Raw genomic sequence first — 14,617 nt, forward strand, 5'->3', positions numbered from 1 at the left:
ATCTTTCAGGATAATAGCTATACCGCCTCCTTTTTTCAGCTCCCCATCTCGTCTCAGAATGTGGTTTCCAAGGGATAGGCCTTGTATCACATCTGTTTCCGAGTCCTTATGCAGCCAGGTTTTGGTTAGAAACAGGCCTTCCTGCTGTTCCTCTCTCAGTAGGATATTGATTTCCCCCACGTGCTTCAGGAGAGATCTGCAATTGAGGAGCAGTTTATGTTCACCCTGCCATTCAGCTGAAGTGTGAGCTAGTGTGTTCGTTATAAGGTCGAAGGAACAGTGTGCGCAGGATGTAGAGCCATTTATGTTGCTAATAGTATATGTACATTTCACTAAGTGGTGCACGCATTCTGTGCAGTTGCGAGGGCAAGTACCTTTGGTTATTTATGGTCCCTTGGCCAGGGGTTCTGGGCCCTGGTCCCGGATAAGCACAGACTGGCTTGCCTTTGGCGCGTCCGCCCTTGCATGCAACCTAAATAGCTGCCTGGCTGAGCCCCGCCTCCTCTGGCCGCCTCCCTCCACACAAACGGATTTCCATGGTGGGCCGGGGATTTGGCGCAAGGTGGGGATTAAAGGTGCAGTACAGTTTAAAAAAATGTTCTTGCAGTTAAAACAGGTAAGTTTCCAAGTTAAAAATATGCCCCCAATTTAAAATGCCCCAAAAAGTGCAAAGTGCCAAATGTATTCCTTCTCGTTCTCTCTGTGCTCCTTGTCGCACAATACCAAGGTTCAGTGGTTTACTCTCTATTTTCTGATCCCCAAAAAGGACGGATCATTAAGTCCAATTTTAGATCTCAGAGAGTTAAATCTATACACATGGTCAGAACATTTCCATATGGTAATGCTTCAGCAGGTCCTTCCACTTCTACAGCGAAGCGGTTTTATGTCCACACTGGACTTAAAGCGCATATTTTCACATTCCCACTCATCCAGCTCATCGCAAATATATCAGGTTTGTGATAGCAGGCAAACACTATCAGTTCGAAGTACTCCTTTTCGGAGTGACTACTGCTCCCATAGTGTTCACAAAATGTCTAGCAGTATTGGCAGCTCATCCCAGGAGACCACAAATTCAAGCCTTTCCGTACCTAGGCGACTGGCTCTTCAAAGCCAGCACACACCAAAAGTGTTTAGAACCCACTCAGACCACACTACACCTACTCCACAAATTGGGTTTCACAGTCAATATTCAAATGTGTCACCTGCAGTCTTCCCAGTTACAATCCTATCTGGGAACCCCTCTCAACACTAATGCAGCTCTAGCCTCTCCCAATGCAGCCAGAGTCTGCGATATCCAGACTCTATTGCTGCAGTTCCAAATAGCAAAACACACAAGATGGTGTACGGAATGTTGCACATTGGCAAAACATTCACCCCAGTCACATATCTGGGTTTAATCCATTGTTATTTTGCTCACCACGCCACCCCAATTAAGACATGGCCATATGCAAATCAACATTGACCCTGTGCCTCAGGGGAACAGTCCAGCCTGAACTGCCAAGCATGTCTTCCCTGGACCGGAATCAAGCATCCTAGGACCGGTTTCTGGCTATCAGCCGTCATCAGCCAGGATAGCTTGACTCCTGACTCCTTACCAATCCTTACCAGCCAGAACTTTCCTGTGACTGTTGGGAATGATGGCGTCATACACTGCAATAGGACATAGGGCAAGACTGCACATTCGTCCAGTACAAGAATGTTAACACGTCCGTGGAATCAGTCACAGGGTCAGTTAATAGATCTAGTGTTGGTAGACAGCTGCACCCATCGCTCCCTACAGTGGTGGAACCTACAAAATGTATCAAAAGGGCGGCCTTTCATCGACCCTGTTCCACAAGTAGTGCTAACAGCAGACACATTTCTCACAGGTTGGGGAGCACATCTCCATCATTACACAATTCACGGTCTCCGAAACGACAAAACACAAACCAGAAACCACTCCACATCAACTATCTAGAGCTTCTAGAAATATTTCTAGCACTGAAAGCTTTTCAGTCTCATCTCACAGCCAAAGTTGTCTTAGGCAATTTGGAAATGGGCAATCCATCACAAAATTCACCTTCGGGCAGACCACCTCCCAGGAGTGAGCAATCAAATTGCTGACTTCCTCAGCAGAAGGTGGTCACAAATTCACCAGTGGGAACTTCATCTCCAAATTCTCTTTCCATACTTTCGACATTGGGGATATCCTCAAATAGAACTCTTCGCCATAGCAGAAAACACACAATGCCAAAGCTTCGCCTCCAGGTTCCCACATTCTCTATCCAAAGACAATGCCCTATGGATGAATTGGTCATGGATATTTTCCTGTGCTTTTCTGCCTCTCTCTTTCCTTCTATTTCTGGTTCGGAAGCTCAGGCAAGCATCCCTCACACTGATTCTAGTAGCTCCCACATGGGCCTGTCAACCTGTTAGAACTCGCAGTAGTTCCACATCAAAAGCTATGTCTCCCCTCCAGTCTTCACACACAGAACCATGGAGAAATCAAGCATCCAAATCCCAAGGAGCTCAACCTAGCGATTTGGCTTCTTGGAAGTCCTAGAGTTTGGATATTTAAATGTGCCTCCAGACATTCCGACTGTTCTGAAGGAAGCAAAAAAAAATACTACCAGAGCTTGCTATGCGCGAAATGGAAACGATTTGTCCACTGTAACAACAAAATTCTACTTCTGAATGCTTCTGTTCAGAACATGGTTTACCTTCTGCACCTACAGCAATGTGGGTTGGCTTACACATCAATTTGTTTGCATCTTGCAGCAGTAGCTGCGTATGTACAAAACAGACAGCATTTGTCTTTGTTCAAAGTTCCTGTCATTAAAGCCTTTGTGGAAGGATTAACGAGAGTTATATCACTAAGAATTCCCCCGGCATCAATGTGGAATCTTAATATTATACTTGCAAGACTTCTGGGTCCATCCTTTGAACCACTACACAAGTTTCCCTTAGTTTCACTCATGGAAGGTTGCATTCTTCATTGCAATAACTTCATTAAGGAGAGTTGGTGAGCTTCCATGGTCATAGAACCTTTAGCAGCGTTGCTGAGAACGCGAGGAGCAGAGTGGGGAATCCCACTAGCGGACGGCACACTTGGTCTCATTGTACGTGGACGATCTGCTCCTATATATCGGAGATCTGACATGTGTCCCCCAGTCCTTATCGACAACATTTAGCACCTTCAAAGCCATGTCGGGATTAAAGGTCAACTGGGCCAAATCAGGTGCATATCCATTCCGTCCGGAAAACGCAGGAGTGTGAAATCAGCCTTAGCGATAGAAGACTCGCTTGGTACTCTACCACATTTAGGTACTTAGGGATACGAATCTATAGGACTCCGACAGATATACTGGAGGGGAACCTGATGCGCACGATCTCCTCGCTGCGCGCACAGATGGCCTACTGGAAGACTCTTCCTCTGAATGTGCCTAGCAGTGTAGCGCTGACGAAGATGATAGTCTTACCGAGACTATTGTACTACTTTGCCAATATTCCGACATATATACCGGCCCGGTGTTTCGCAGCTGGAGACCCTACTCCGGAGTCTAATCTGGAACACCGGGAGACCCCATGTAGCACTAACGAAGTTATACGCGCCCACGGAAGCTGGGGGCCTCGCGGTCCCCAACCTGGAATTATATTATCTGGTGGCACAGCTGCAATGGATGTCGGGCTGGCTCAGCGGCAGGAATCTGGGAGACACTGCCACGGATGTCGACGCTTGGACCCACGCGCAAATATGCACGCTGTTCCACCCCTGACCAGAATCCCCTGCCCGTCACAACTACACGTGGCAGTGGCACAAAGGTGCTTCCTGCGAAGTTTGAGACTGACCCGAGAGGTGGGACCATACGCCCTGGTGCTCCCCTTGCTGGGCATCCCCGGGAGGGGTGGTGCAACGACGGAGGTTGCGCTGGAAATATGGGTGCAAGCTGGGGTAGAGACAATAGGAGATTTATACGCAGACGGCGCCTTGCTCTCCTTTGCAGAGCTGACCAGGGACACTGACCTACCGGCCGGACAATTCCTCCTCCACGCGTCCATAATACGCACGCTCTCGGACTCATGGGGTGACATATCTGAGGAACCACCAATACATCATTTCATACAATACCTCCATGTCATGGGCAACGGCTCCCATGAAATTGACTGGGCTAGCACAAGCCCTATTAACCCACACACAATACTCTACCCAACAACTCCGAGATAAATGGGTGACGGACAGGGGACGGGAATGGACGGACAAAGAATGGAAGATGGTACTGGCCAGCCCCATTAACATCCCACGCAACGCCCGCTTTAAAACTATACAGTTCTATATCTTGCATCGAGCGTACCTGTCGCCAGACAAGATTAACAGATATTTCTCGATTACCACTACTGGGTGTCCGAGATGTTTTTTAATCGGAGCGGATCTTCTACATATGCTCTGGACATGCCCCTCTATTCAAACATACTGGATCGCGGTCACAACTCTACTAACACTCAGCATTGGTGAAGAGATACCACACACATGGGAGGCTTGGCTACTGGGGCTCTACAAAAGGACCAAACTGAATAAGGTACCGGCTAGATTCTGGGACCTGGGAGCCGTCACAGCCAAGCGCTTGCTCACCAAACGCTGGAAACAGACTGAACCCCCTCATGCTAAACACTGGTACGCTTCATTTACCAACTGGGCAAGGGCAGAAAGCACCACCCTCCATCGAGAGGAGACGGCGGGCATGAGGAAGTTCCCCATAGCACAACTCTGGGATGACACCCTGCTATCCTTCCAGCGGGCGAGTCTAGACCAGGGAATAACGTAATCACAGCCTTCTCACAGCCGGCCATGTACACAAGACACAGCAGCAAAGCGCACACCCGCGATGCCACACACACGACCTGAGCGCGATACTGGGAGCGATGTCTACCTACACAGAGGGACACTCACACGGTGTTGCATCACAATCACTGCTTAACACCCACATGCCCACGACCCCGGCGCCCTGATTACAACTGGCCACCGATGACCCCCTTACCCCCCCCCCCCTTCTGAAAGAGACCCACACCCCGCAAGACCCCCACCGCACAGCAATATGATTAAGGACTCAAAGACAGAACTCCACGGCCACTCATTGACATTCATTATGACGCATTCACTTCTTAATATCCTCCTATTTGCTTCATATTCACAATTTTTTTTTCTTCCCTTTTGTTCATACCCCCCCACCCCCATTATTTCATGTTGTTTAAGGGGATATTTTCCTCTTCATTTTCGTCATTTGGTCCCAAGCGGCCTTCTATTTTAGCATTCCTTGTTGAGGCATTTTGACATCCCCAACATGGACAGATTCGCTATAATCTGGTATATATTGAATTCATTGTCGAAGACTATCTGACAATTGATACCACTGCATCACCAATGCACTGGATAGCGAGCCACATATGGACGGATGGGGAAGCCTAGGGGGAGGGGTGTTGCTACGCGACCATGCCATCTCGCGCCACCTCTCATCCTCACACTCCAGACCGCGATATTAGTAATGCAGAGCAGCATCACATGATATGCACTACACACCACCTTAGGTGGCACTCCGCCAACCACATTGAGGTATAAAGTGAGATGGGAAAGTTAATTGGATATGATTTATTGTAACCCTGTAATGTGATCAAGCTGCTAAACTGACTGAATAATTTAACCTTCATTTACAATATGCATAATTGTAAGTTTCTAATTGTTGAAAAAACTAATAAAATACATACAAAAAAAAAAGAAAATCAAGGGCAGGAGCAAATCAAGATGGAAAAGTGAAGGGAAAAGACTCAGATTTTATGGCAATATGGGTACAGAGTTTTCTCCACAGAGAAAGATATAATTCCCAGTTATGAAACAAACAAAATAAATTAAAGTGCGAATGCACTTAGTCATCAAAAAAAAAGGAGAGTTGGTGAGCTACAGGCATTCACCTTGGAAGAACCCTTTTTTCGACTCCATAAAGATAGGTTCGTTCTTTGCACTAATCCCCGATTCATTCCCAAAGTGATTTCTGCTTTCCATATTAACCAATCAGTTGAGTTACCTGTGTTCTTTCCGCTCTTCACACACTTTACCTCAGAAGAGCTCTATTATATTATATCGAAAGAACAAGATACTTTCGTAAAACAAAGCAACTGTTTGTTTACACCACCTCACAAATGCAATCCTATTTCTAAATCTGGCATTTCAAGATGAATTTCTAAGTGCATTCAAACTTGCTACGCAAAAGCTAAAAGAACTTTAACTATTCCCCCTAGAACGCGTTCCACTTGCAAAGTTAGGGGCATCTATGGCCTTTTTAGTTAACATCCCTATAGCTGACATATGTAAAGCAGCAAAATGGTCTACACCACACACATTTACCAAACACTTGTTTGGATGTATTTGCACGCCAACAGGCAAATGCAGACCAAGCAGTGCTAAAGACACTTTTTCAGACTGCTGCAACGTCTACTGGTTAGCCACTGATTTGGGAGAATACTGCTATATAGTCTATGCAAAGCATGTATATCTACAGCACACATGCCTTGAACAGATTATGTTACTTACCCAGTAAGCATCTGTTCTTGACATGTGGAGCTGTAGATTTATATGCTCCCTCCCACTTCCCTGGGCACCTGTAGTTGTTGCAGTTCTCATTATTTACATTATTTATGCATGGACAACTCTCTACTACACTTACTTACTCTATTCTCACCCTCTTGCGGGAAAACAATCTAACAATGGAGTCAATGCCCATGCGCACTATCACTGGAGGGAGGAGTCACCTTACTATCTACATTAGCCTCTGCCATACCTCTGGGGATCCACTGGACTCTGCACACAATACCTTACTTAGGTATACTATATGCAGAGCCTGCTCCCTACAACCACCTAAAATGCAACACAGACAAAACAGAAATTCTTTTGTTTGGAAAGTCTAATCTGTTCTCCCCCCCACCATGCAGTGTCTGGATTCTATGCCCCCTCCTCCACCTCCATTGGAAGTTGCAAAAAAAACGTAGAAGCCAGATTTGACAGTGTTCTTTCCTCCTCCCCACAAGTACTGTCGGTGGCTGGCATGTTTTTCTCTTTGAATAAATCCTTTAAAAAAGTTTGATTTCTTCCCTTTAGGCCCAAGGTAAACAATGACTTTTGCACTCATAACTTCGAGGCACAACTACTGCAATAGCCTAAATGCCGGATGTTCAAAGTAATTACTTCATAGGCTGCAGGTGGTCCAAAATGTTGCCACTAGACTTGTACTTAAACTTCCCAGGTATAGGTCTCTGTCAAAGGCACTCCGTGTTGCATTGGCTGCCTAGTTGAAAGAGGGTTCTATTGGTGCTGGTTTTTAGGGCTCTTCATGCTACTAACCCAAAATAACTTACTGCTCCGTTTTGCCATGATAGAATTCAGAGGAGTCTCAGTTTTTCCTGTGCCAACTTGCTCAAACTTGCTAAAACCTCCCTCTTTTAGGCTCACATTTTGGTTTGCCTATTGCAAAGCTTTATATTAATCATACAGTAAACTTTAAAACTTAAACACATGTCAAATCAGTTTTTGATAGGAAAGGTTTGCTCTACTTTCTTTTCGTTTAAGGATTCGGTGGTTATAAACATTACCTGCTTGATTTTCTTTTTCTTTTAATTTAGATTAATGGAGGAGGAGAAGTAGGGTCTGTTCTGTAACGAAGTGGTGGACCTAAGATTTTAGGCCATCAATTTGAAAATTGTGCTTTGAGCAGGTCTTCTGGGTCATCAGAATTTGAAGGCAAAGGTTATGAGCAGCTAAGACCTAAGATTTCAATTTGGCACATTTGGAATAAAATAGATCTGTTTAAAAAGCATGGTTTTCCAGACTAATGTACTAGGCTTAATGTACAAAATGTCCCACGATTCAAACTGTTATATGTATTTCTTTTTTCTAACATCCTGCATCCATAACCCCTTTGCTGCTCACCCTGACATCCCTAAGAGTAAAAACTTATTTGAGTTGCATCAGTGTTGAATACCAGTTGTAAGCTACTGCAATCCCGGTTTGTCCCAGGACCCTTTGTTATTTATTTAACTATAAATGAGTCATATTGTCCTTTGAAGTTTCAGCTTTCACTGGACAATGTTATTGAGTATTTGTATGAGACTGTACACACGTTTCTAACTCCTACCACCTGCAAGAGAGCCTTTGTTGCTTTTTGCAGTGTGAGAATTAAGGTCCTAAAGTATGTAAACTTGATAGTCCCATTGGAGAGTAATCGTATTGTTGGGCCTGGGTCTCCAGTGGTAAATACCAGTGCTCACACCAGACACTACCCAGTAATATGTACTGCGCTAAGACTCCAAGAAAAATCATCAAAATGTGTCCTTCAAATAGGTCTACTTTAAGGCTTTTCCTAAAGGCACATTGAAAGTAGTCCTTTTATTTGCTTGGTTAATTGGTGTCCCCCTTATTGCGGAGTCTTCACTAGGCTACCAGACTTAAATACGGAACGCAACATTGAAATTACTAGATTTGTTGGTTCCCCAAAAATCATTCTGAAAAAAAAAAATGTAATCTTCTTTCAACCATATTTAAATTGCAGGTGTGGTCAGTGGTGAGATGTTCCGACACATGCAGAACTCTGAAATAATTCGAAAGATGACAGAAGAATTTGATGAGGTTTGTGAAAGATTCATTTATATTTTGAATGTTTTATTTACAATATCTAGGAATAGACTTAAATATTGTAGAGGCATATATGCTCATGCAGATATGTCCACACATGTGTTATAGTGAACCCTGCCATAGAACTGTTAGGCTTGCTAGAGGGGTGTTTTACCTATACCTTAGGCAGTGCTTGTTGGCATGGCACACAGTATGCCATGCCTACTGTCATTTTGTCTGCACCAGGGTATGCATGCTAGAGGGGCTGTCTGCATTGCCTATGTGAGGGGGCCCTAGGGGCCCTCTTCAATCCCAATGCCCTAGCTGCCCAGGTACCGTTTACTATGGACATACAGGCGGAGTGAAGAGCCAATTGTGGGACTGTTTTAGGGAAGAAGCACTGGCACAGGGGACCTGGTTGGCTGGGACCCTGTGCAGTACAATCCAAACCACATCACATTCCAGTCACAAAATATGGGCTAACAATGTCAAGAGGCACTTTCTCACACAGCCTGAATACCTTGAGAAAAGGACTGCTTGTGTCTATCTCTGGTTCTTTTCCATTCTCTCCTCCAGTCAGTGCACTGTACAGCTCCATGGGCCATTCTCTCACTTTTTCATCCTCCACATCTTACCTAATCTTTCCTTTGTACTAAACCTCCTCCATTCGCTTGTTTTTTTAACATTGCCTGAGCAGTCACTTAAATTGACCTTCAAAATCCTTTAAAGTCTGGAGAACAGTTCATTCAATTCAGTATTTGCTTTGAATTAGTAAGTGTCCTATTATGAAATGCCTTGTTAGGTTTTTCAGTTGTAATGCCACATGTTATTGAGTAAGTGGGTTCCTGCATGCCACTATACTTAACTGACTTTTTCAGTGTTTTTTAAAAAAAAATGAACTTAATGTGATTTTTCTTTGTAGGACAGTGGAGATTACCCACTCACTATTGCTGGACCTCAGTGGAAGAAGTTCAAATCGAGTTTTTGTGAGTTCATTGGTGTGTTGGTGCGGCAATGTCAATACAGTATCATATATGATGAGTATATGATGGATACGGTTATATCGCTACTTACAGGACTCTCAGATTCCCAAGTTAGAGCATTTCGACACACAAGCACATTAGCAGGTTAGTAGTGGTCAATGCTACTTAATTTTCCTGTCCAGATTAAGTATTTTGAAAGTGTTGATAGAAAGGCTGTATATTTTCAAGGATGCATTGTTAAGTAGTCCACTTCTATCAGCAAAGACACGTCTTTATTAATAAGCCCACTGAATTGTGCTCCGATTGTAAATTAGTGGTTATTTTTATGCTAGTAATGAAAGGCAATAATATTGTGTAATGATGCTAAGTTTATTTGTTATGTTGTAAGGCATTGCCCCAGTTGCCTGTGGGAAATGGCATTCTGTTGCATTACAGCCCCCCCTCCCCCCCCAACACTTTTTGCCTGCCGTTTGATGCAACTTTGACTGTAGAGTACTGGGTCCCTGCTGTCTAGGTCCCCAGTGCCTGTGTACTTTCCCTAAAACGGGTTCACATTGGTCCTTCAGGCCCCTAGTAAAAGGTACATGGGTACCTAAGATATTGGGAAGGAGGACCCCTCACGGAGCCCATGCAGACTGCCCCTGCAGCATGCATAGCCTGGTGCTGACAAAACAAAGTCAACATGGCACATTGCATGCGTGCCATGCCAACTAGCACTGCCTTAGATATAGGTAAGTCACCCCTCTAGCAGACCTTTCTAGCCCTAAGGCAGGGTACACACTGTCACAGGTGTGGGCATATCTGCATGAGCAGATATGTCCCTACACTATTAGGGTATATTCCTTAATATTGTACGTTCCAGAGAAGCCATATTGAGTACATGGGCTGTGAACTTGACAACTAGAGTTCTCCAGCACCATGATGGCTTCACTGAAATCAGGAGTGTTTGGTTCCAAACAACTTCTTGTATTAAATCCACACTGCTGCCATTGAGATTTATTAACCCATGTACTCAGAGGGCACCTCAGATGTCCCCCCCTGAAAACCTACTAAGCCTGGTGTGGTCAGTGACTGGCTTTAGGCAGCCTGCTACACACATACATGTTTCTGCCCCCCGTGTGGAGAGCTTCTACTCCCTGGGACCAGAAATAATGCACATCTTGGGCAGAGGTGTCACAACCCCTCCCCCAGGATGGGCTAGTGCTAGAAGGGGAAGCTTCAAAGGCCTGCTTCCTTTGCATATTGTCCACCCCCAGCCTCTGCTGCTAGCGCAGATGGTAGCCCCTGGATTACACCCCGACTTTGGGCAGAAAACCGGCGGGAAAACCTAGAAGAATCAGAGGGGTGCCTACCTCTGCTAACTCAACCCCTAAAGTGGGGGAGGCGAGGTGAAGCATATTTTTCAGCCCCTGTCATCTTGAAGATGGGGTGATGTGAGAAAGTGCCCTCTTTTTGCATGGCTGCCCCCTCTTTTTGCTGAACCGCTGATGTGCTTAGACTGAGTGTGCCCTGGTCTTCTAATCAGGTACCCAGGGCCCATGTTCTTTCCCTATACTTAATTGAAACCCAAACCCAATTGGCATCTCTGGCCACAGGTCAGCCACTTGTAAATGGTATCACAAGTACCCAGGGCACTCTGACCAGGGAATGCTTCTAAGGGCTGCAGCACTTATTTTGCCACCCTTAGAGGTTCCTTACCTTTACACTGCCACACTGCCTTTGCAGGCTGTGTGTCTTGGTGCAGAACAAAGAGAAGAGTCAACATGGCACACATCCCTGGGTGCCATGCCTACAAACCACTGCCCTGGCATGGATCAGTCACCCCTCTAGCTGGGCACCCTATGCCAGTGATGAAGGTACAGGTGCATTAGCCCTGTACCCCTACAGTGCCTAAGTCCATTCTTAGACACTAAGTGCAGTGCTGCAATTAAGAGTATATGGTGCTGGGAGTTTGTCATTACGAACTCCACAGCACCATAATGGCTACACTGAAAACTGAGAAGTTTGGTATCAAACTTCTCAGCACATGAAACCCACACTGATGCCAGTGTGGGATTTAATGAAAAATGCACACAGAGGGCATCTTAGAGATGCTCCTTGAAAAACAAACTACCACTAATGTCCAGGCTGAGTGGCTGCTTTCAGCTGCCACCACCAGACCTGTTTCTGGACCCCTGGGTCGAGAGCTTGCTGCTCTCTGGGGCCTGAAACAATTCTCATCCTGGGAGAAGGTGCCAAGCCTCCTCCCTCAGGGTGGGCAGGGTCCACGAAGGGGGGGGAAGCTTAAAAGGCTTGCCGCCTTTGTGAGCTTCCCTAGGCCACTTGCTGCTTTCTGCAACTGGTCCCCATTGGTTCTGACCCCCACTTTGGGCAAGAGAACCGGCGGGAAAAACAAGTGACTGGCTCACCTCTGCCAACTCTGCCCCTCAGGTGGAGGAGGCGAGGTGAAGTACTACTCTAGGTCCCCGCCATCTTGCAGATGGGAGGACCCAGCCAACCAGGTTGAGGCTTATGCCCCCTCCCACTGGAAGGTGCCATAATAGGGGTGTACCCACCCCAGGAAAGGGCCCATTGGTCCCAACCTTTTACCTCTAGTAACGCCCCTAAATATAGTATTTAGGTGCACCCCTGAACCTTGCTTCCACAGAAAAGAAACCAGAAGAAAAAAAGGACCGTACAACCGTGCCAAAGCTAACAAGAGTAGGACGCCCATTGACTTGGCCCCAGCTCTACCGGCCTGTCCCCACCTGGAACCTGCAGAAGCGAAACTCCAGTGTGTCCTGCCGCCTCAGAAACCTGCCCTGCTTTCAAAAGAAAAGTCTGTGTCCCGTGAACACTAGATTTGTTCACCAACAGACTCCAGGTCCTGCAAAGTCTGCAAGCCTGCACCACTCTGCTTCCCACGACCCGAGTTTGAGTGGCCCAACACCAAGAGGTCTTTTCCCTGGCGATCCTAACCTGAGATCCAGTGACCCCTTACCTGCCCCAAGCCTCCAGCCGATGCCTGCAGCCTCAAACCGGAATGTCCCCCAACCGCGACCAGGAGCTGGTAAGAAGATCCAACCTTAAAAGCCACCCCTGCACCAGACGCCCCACGGCCTTGGCTGGCCCAACAGACTGGGACTAGCCAACCCCCAGCATCCCAACTTACCTCGCCAAGTAGTGGTCGCACCCAGAAGACCTTCGTCCCCGTGCCTGCAGTATGTTTGCAAACCGGAGACTCCCCATTGAAAGCTACAGGGCACCCACTGCCAAAAACAGCACTCTGCAACCGGCCGCCCCAGTGCTGCTGAGGGTGCACCCTTTTGTGCTGGCTTTTTCCCTGAGCTTAAGTCCAGGAGCTTTACTCCCAGAACCCAGTGGCCTGCTAGTCAGCAGCCACCAACCAGAGGCACCCTATCCCCCATTGGATAACATTGGGCCTCCGCACCCGGCCGCTCTAGTGCCGCTGACGGTGTAACAAGAGTGCATCCTTGACCCTGTGAGACCCCAGAGTCTAACCCCAGAAACCCAACTTCCACAACAAATACTTACCTTTGAACCGATAACCCTATTTTCCTCCATAGGATAACATTGACTGTTTTTCTGTGAAAAGTTTCCAAGTATGGAGTTGGAAAATCGAAGAAACCCTTTAAAACTGTAACTGGACTGTGCATATGCAATTGCAATTCAAACTGTTTACAAACTGCAAGACTACTGTTAAGTATGTATTACTTACCTGTGCCAGGCTTGCTTGGTTCTAGAAAATAAAATGACTAAAAGAATATTTTTATACAAAACCAATTTGTCTGAAGTTCAGTTTTTAAGTGTGTGAATTCAATTGCTGACTGTGTACAACAAATGTTTAACACCACCCTCTGATACAGCCTTACTGCTCGACCACACTACCACAAATAGAAAGTAAGGTGCTATCTACTTTTACCTCTTTTACCTTAACACTTCATTTCTTTTCAAAGGGTCAATCCGAGCCAAAAAGCAAAAAATGAATTAAATAAATAAAGAAATCCAAACCATATCGGGTGTCTCAGGCTGTTTTATATGAATTACTTGCACTCCCAGGGTGTAGACCGGTTCACTCGTCTTGTAAGGAGGTCAGGGGAATGATTTCCTCAAGATTGTGACTTTTACAAGGAGACCCGGCAGAGACGTACGGCTAAGGAATACCCAACGCCCCTCTCCCTTTCAACTCGATCAGTAAAGATTGACTCCATACTGAAAATGACCGATTTATTTCGAATTTGAAGCTTGCTGCACCATCATTGCGACAGCAGAACCACAATTTGAGGAAATCATACCCCTGACCTCCTTACAAGACGAGGGAACCAGTCTACGCCCTGGGAGGACCCACTCGGGCCACCCAGAAGCGGCCCACCAGACCCCACCTTCCCTGCCCCACAGTTCTGATGAAGACCCGCGGTTACCCACAAACAGGGCCATAACTGGGTTGAAATGTCAACAAAAAATGTTTGGATCAGCCGTAGAGACTCTGTGGAACAGCCAACGGATGTGGCCCACAGTCCATATTACTGAATGAAGATTTGACTGACCAAAATCTTCCCTCCCGTTCACACTGTATATAAGTCACTATTCTATCACTGCACGATATATCACTGAGCACTGGAACTTCACTGTTCTCACAGCTGATGCGCCGTTCAAATTATTTAAACTGTTTTTTAAATGCAAATAAGGGTATTTGTGAATGCAAGTAATTCATATAAAACAGCCTGAGATAATCGATATGGTTTGGATTTGTTTTATTTGTTTAATTAATTTGTTGGCTTTGTGGCTCAGATTGACCCTTTGAAAAGAAATGAAGTGTTAACTCTTAAGTAGAATGTGGTAAGAAGCTTGTTTCGAACCCGACAGGACAATTGGGTTTCCCAGCGCCCTGCTGCAGTGATGTGAATTCCTAAATACGAAAATGATTGGGTCTCGGCTAATCTCACTCCCCTAATATGTTGTGTCCTCTTTTTCGCCATCTTTGTCCACTCATCATAAG

The 14,617-nt window shown here is 46.0% G+C and overlaps 1 protein-coding gene across 3 annotated transcripts in view; it reads left to right on the plus strand.

Annotated features, from left to right (window-relative positions):
• The window catches only part of STAG2 (STAG2 cohesin complex component), a 1,493,174-nt gene that overhangs the window by 471,679 nt on the left and 1,006,878 nt on the right, over positions 1-14,617 (plus strand). For all 3 annotated transcript variants that reach the window (XM_078688751.1, XM_078688750.1, XM_078688752.1), the window contains 2 exons: positions 8,574-8,650; positions 9,558-9,762. In XM_078688751.1, coding sequence (XP_078544877.1) covers positions 8,574-8,650; positions 9,558-9,762 — 282 coding nt within the window. The remainder of the gene's footprint in view (positions 1-8,573; positions 8,651-9,557; positions 9,763-14,617) is intronic.

Source organism: Lissotriton helveticus, chromosome 4_1 (assembly GCF_964261635.1).
Source record: "Lissotriton helveticus chromosome 4_1, aLisHel1.1, whole genome shotgun sequence".
NCBI lineage: Eukaryota > Metazoa > Chordata > Amphibia > Caudata > Salamandridae > Lissotriton > Lissotriton helveticus.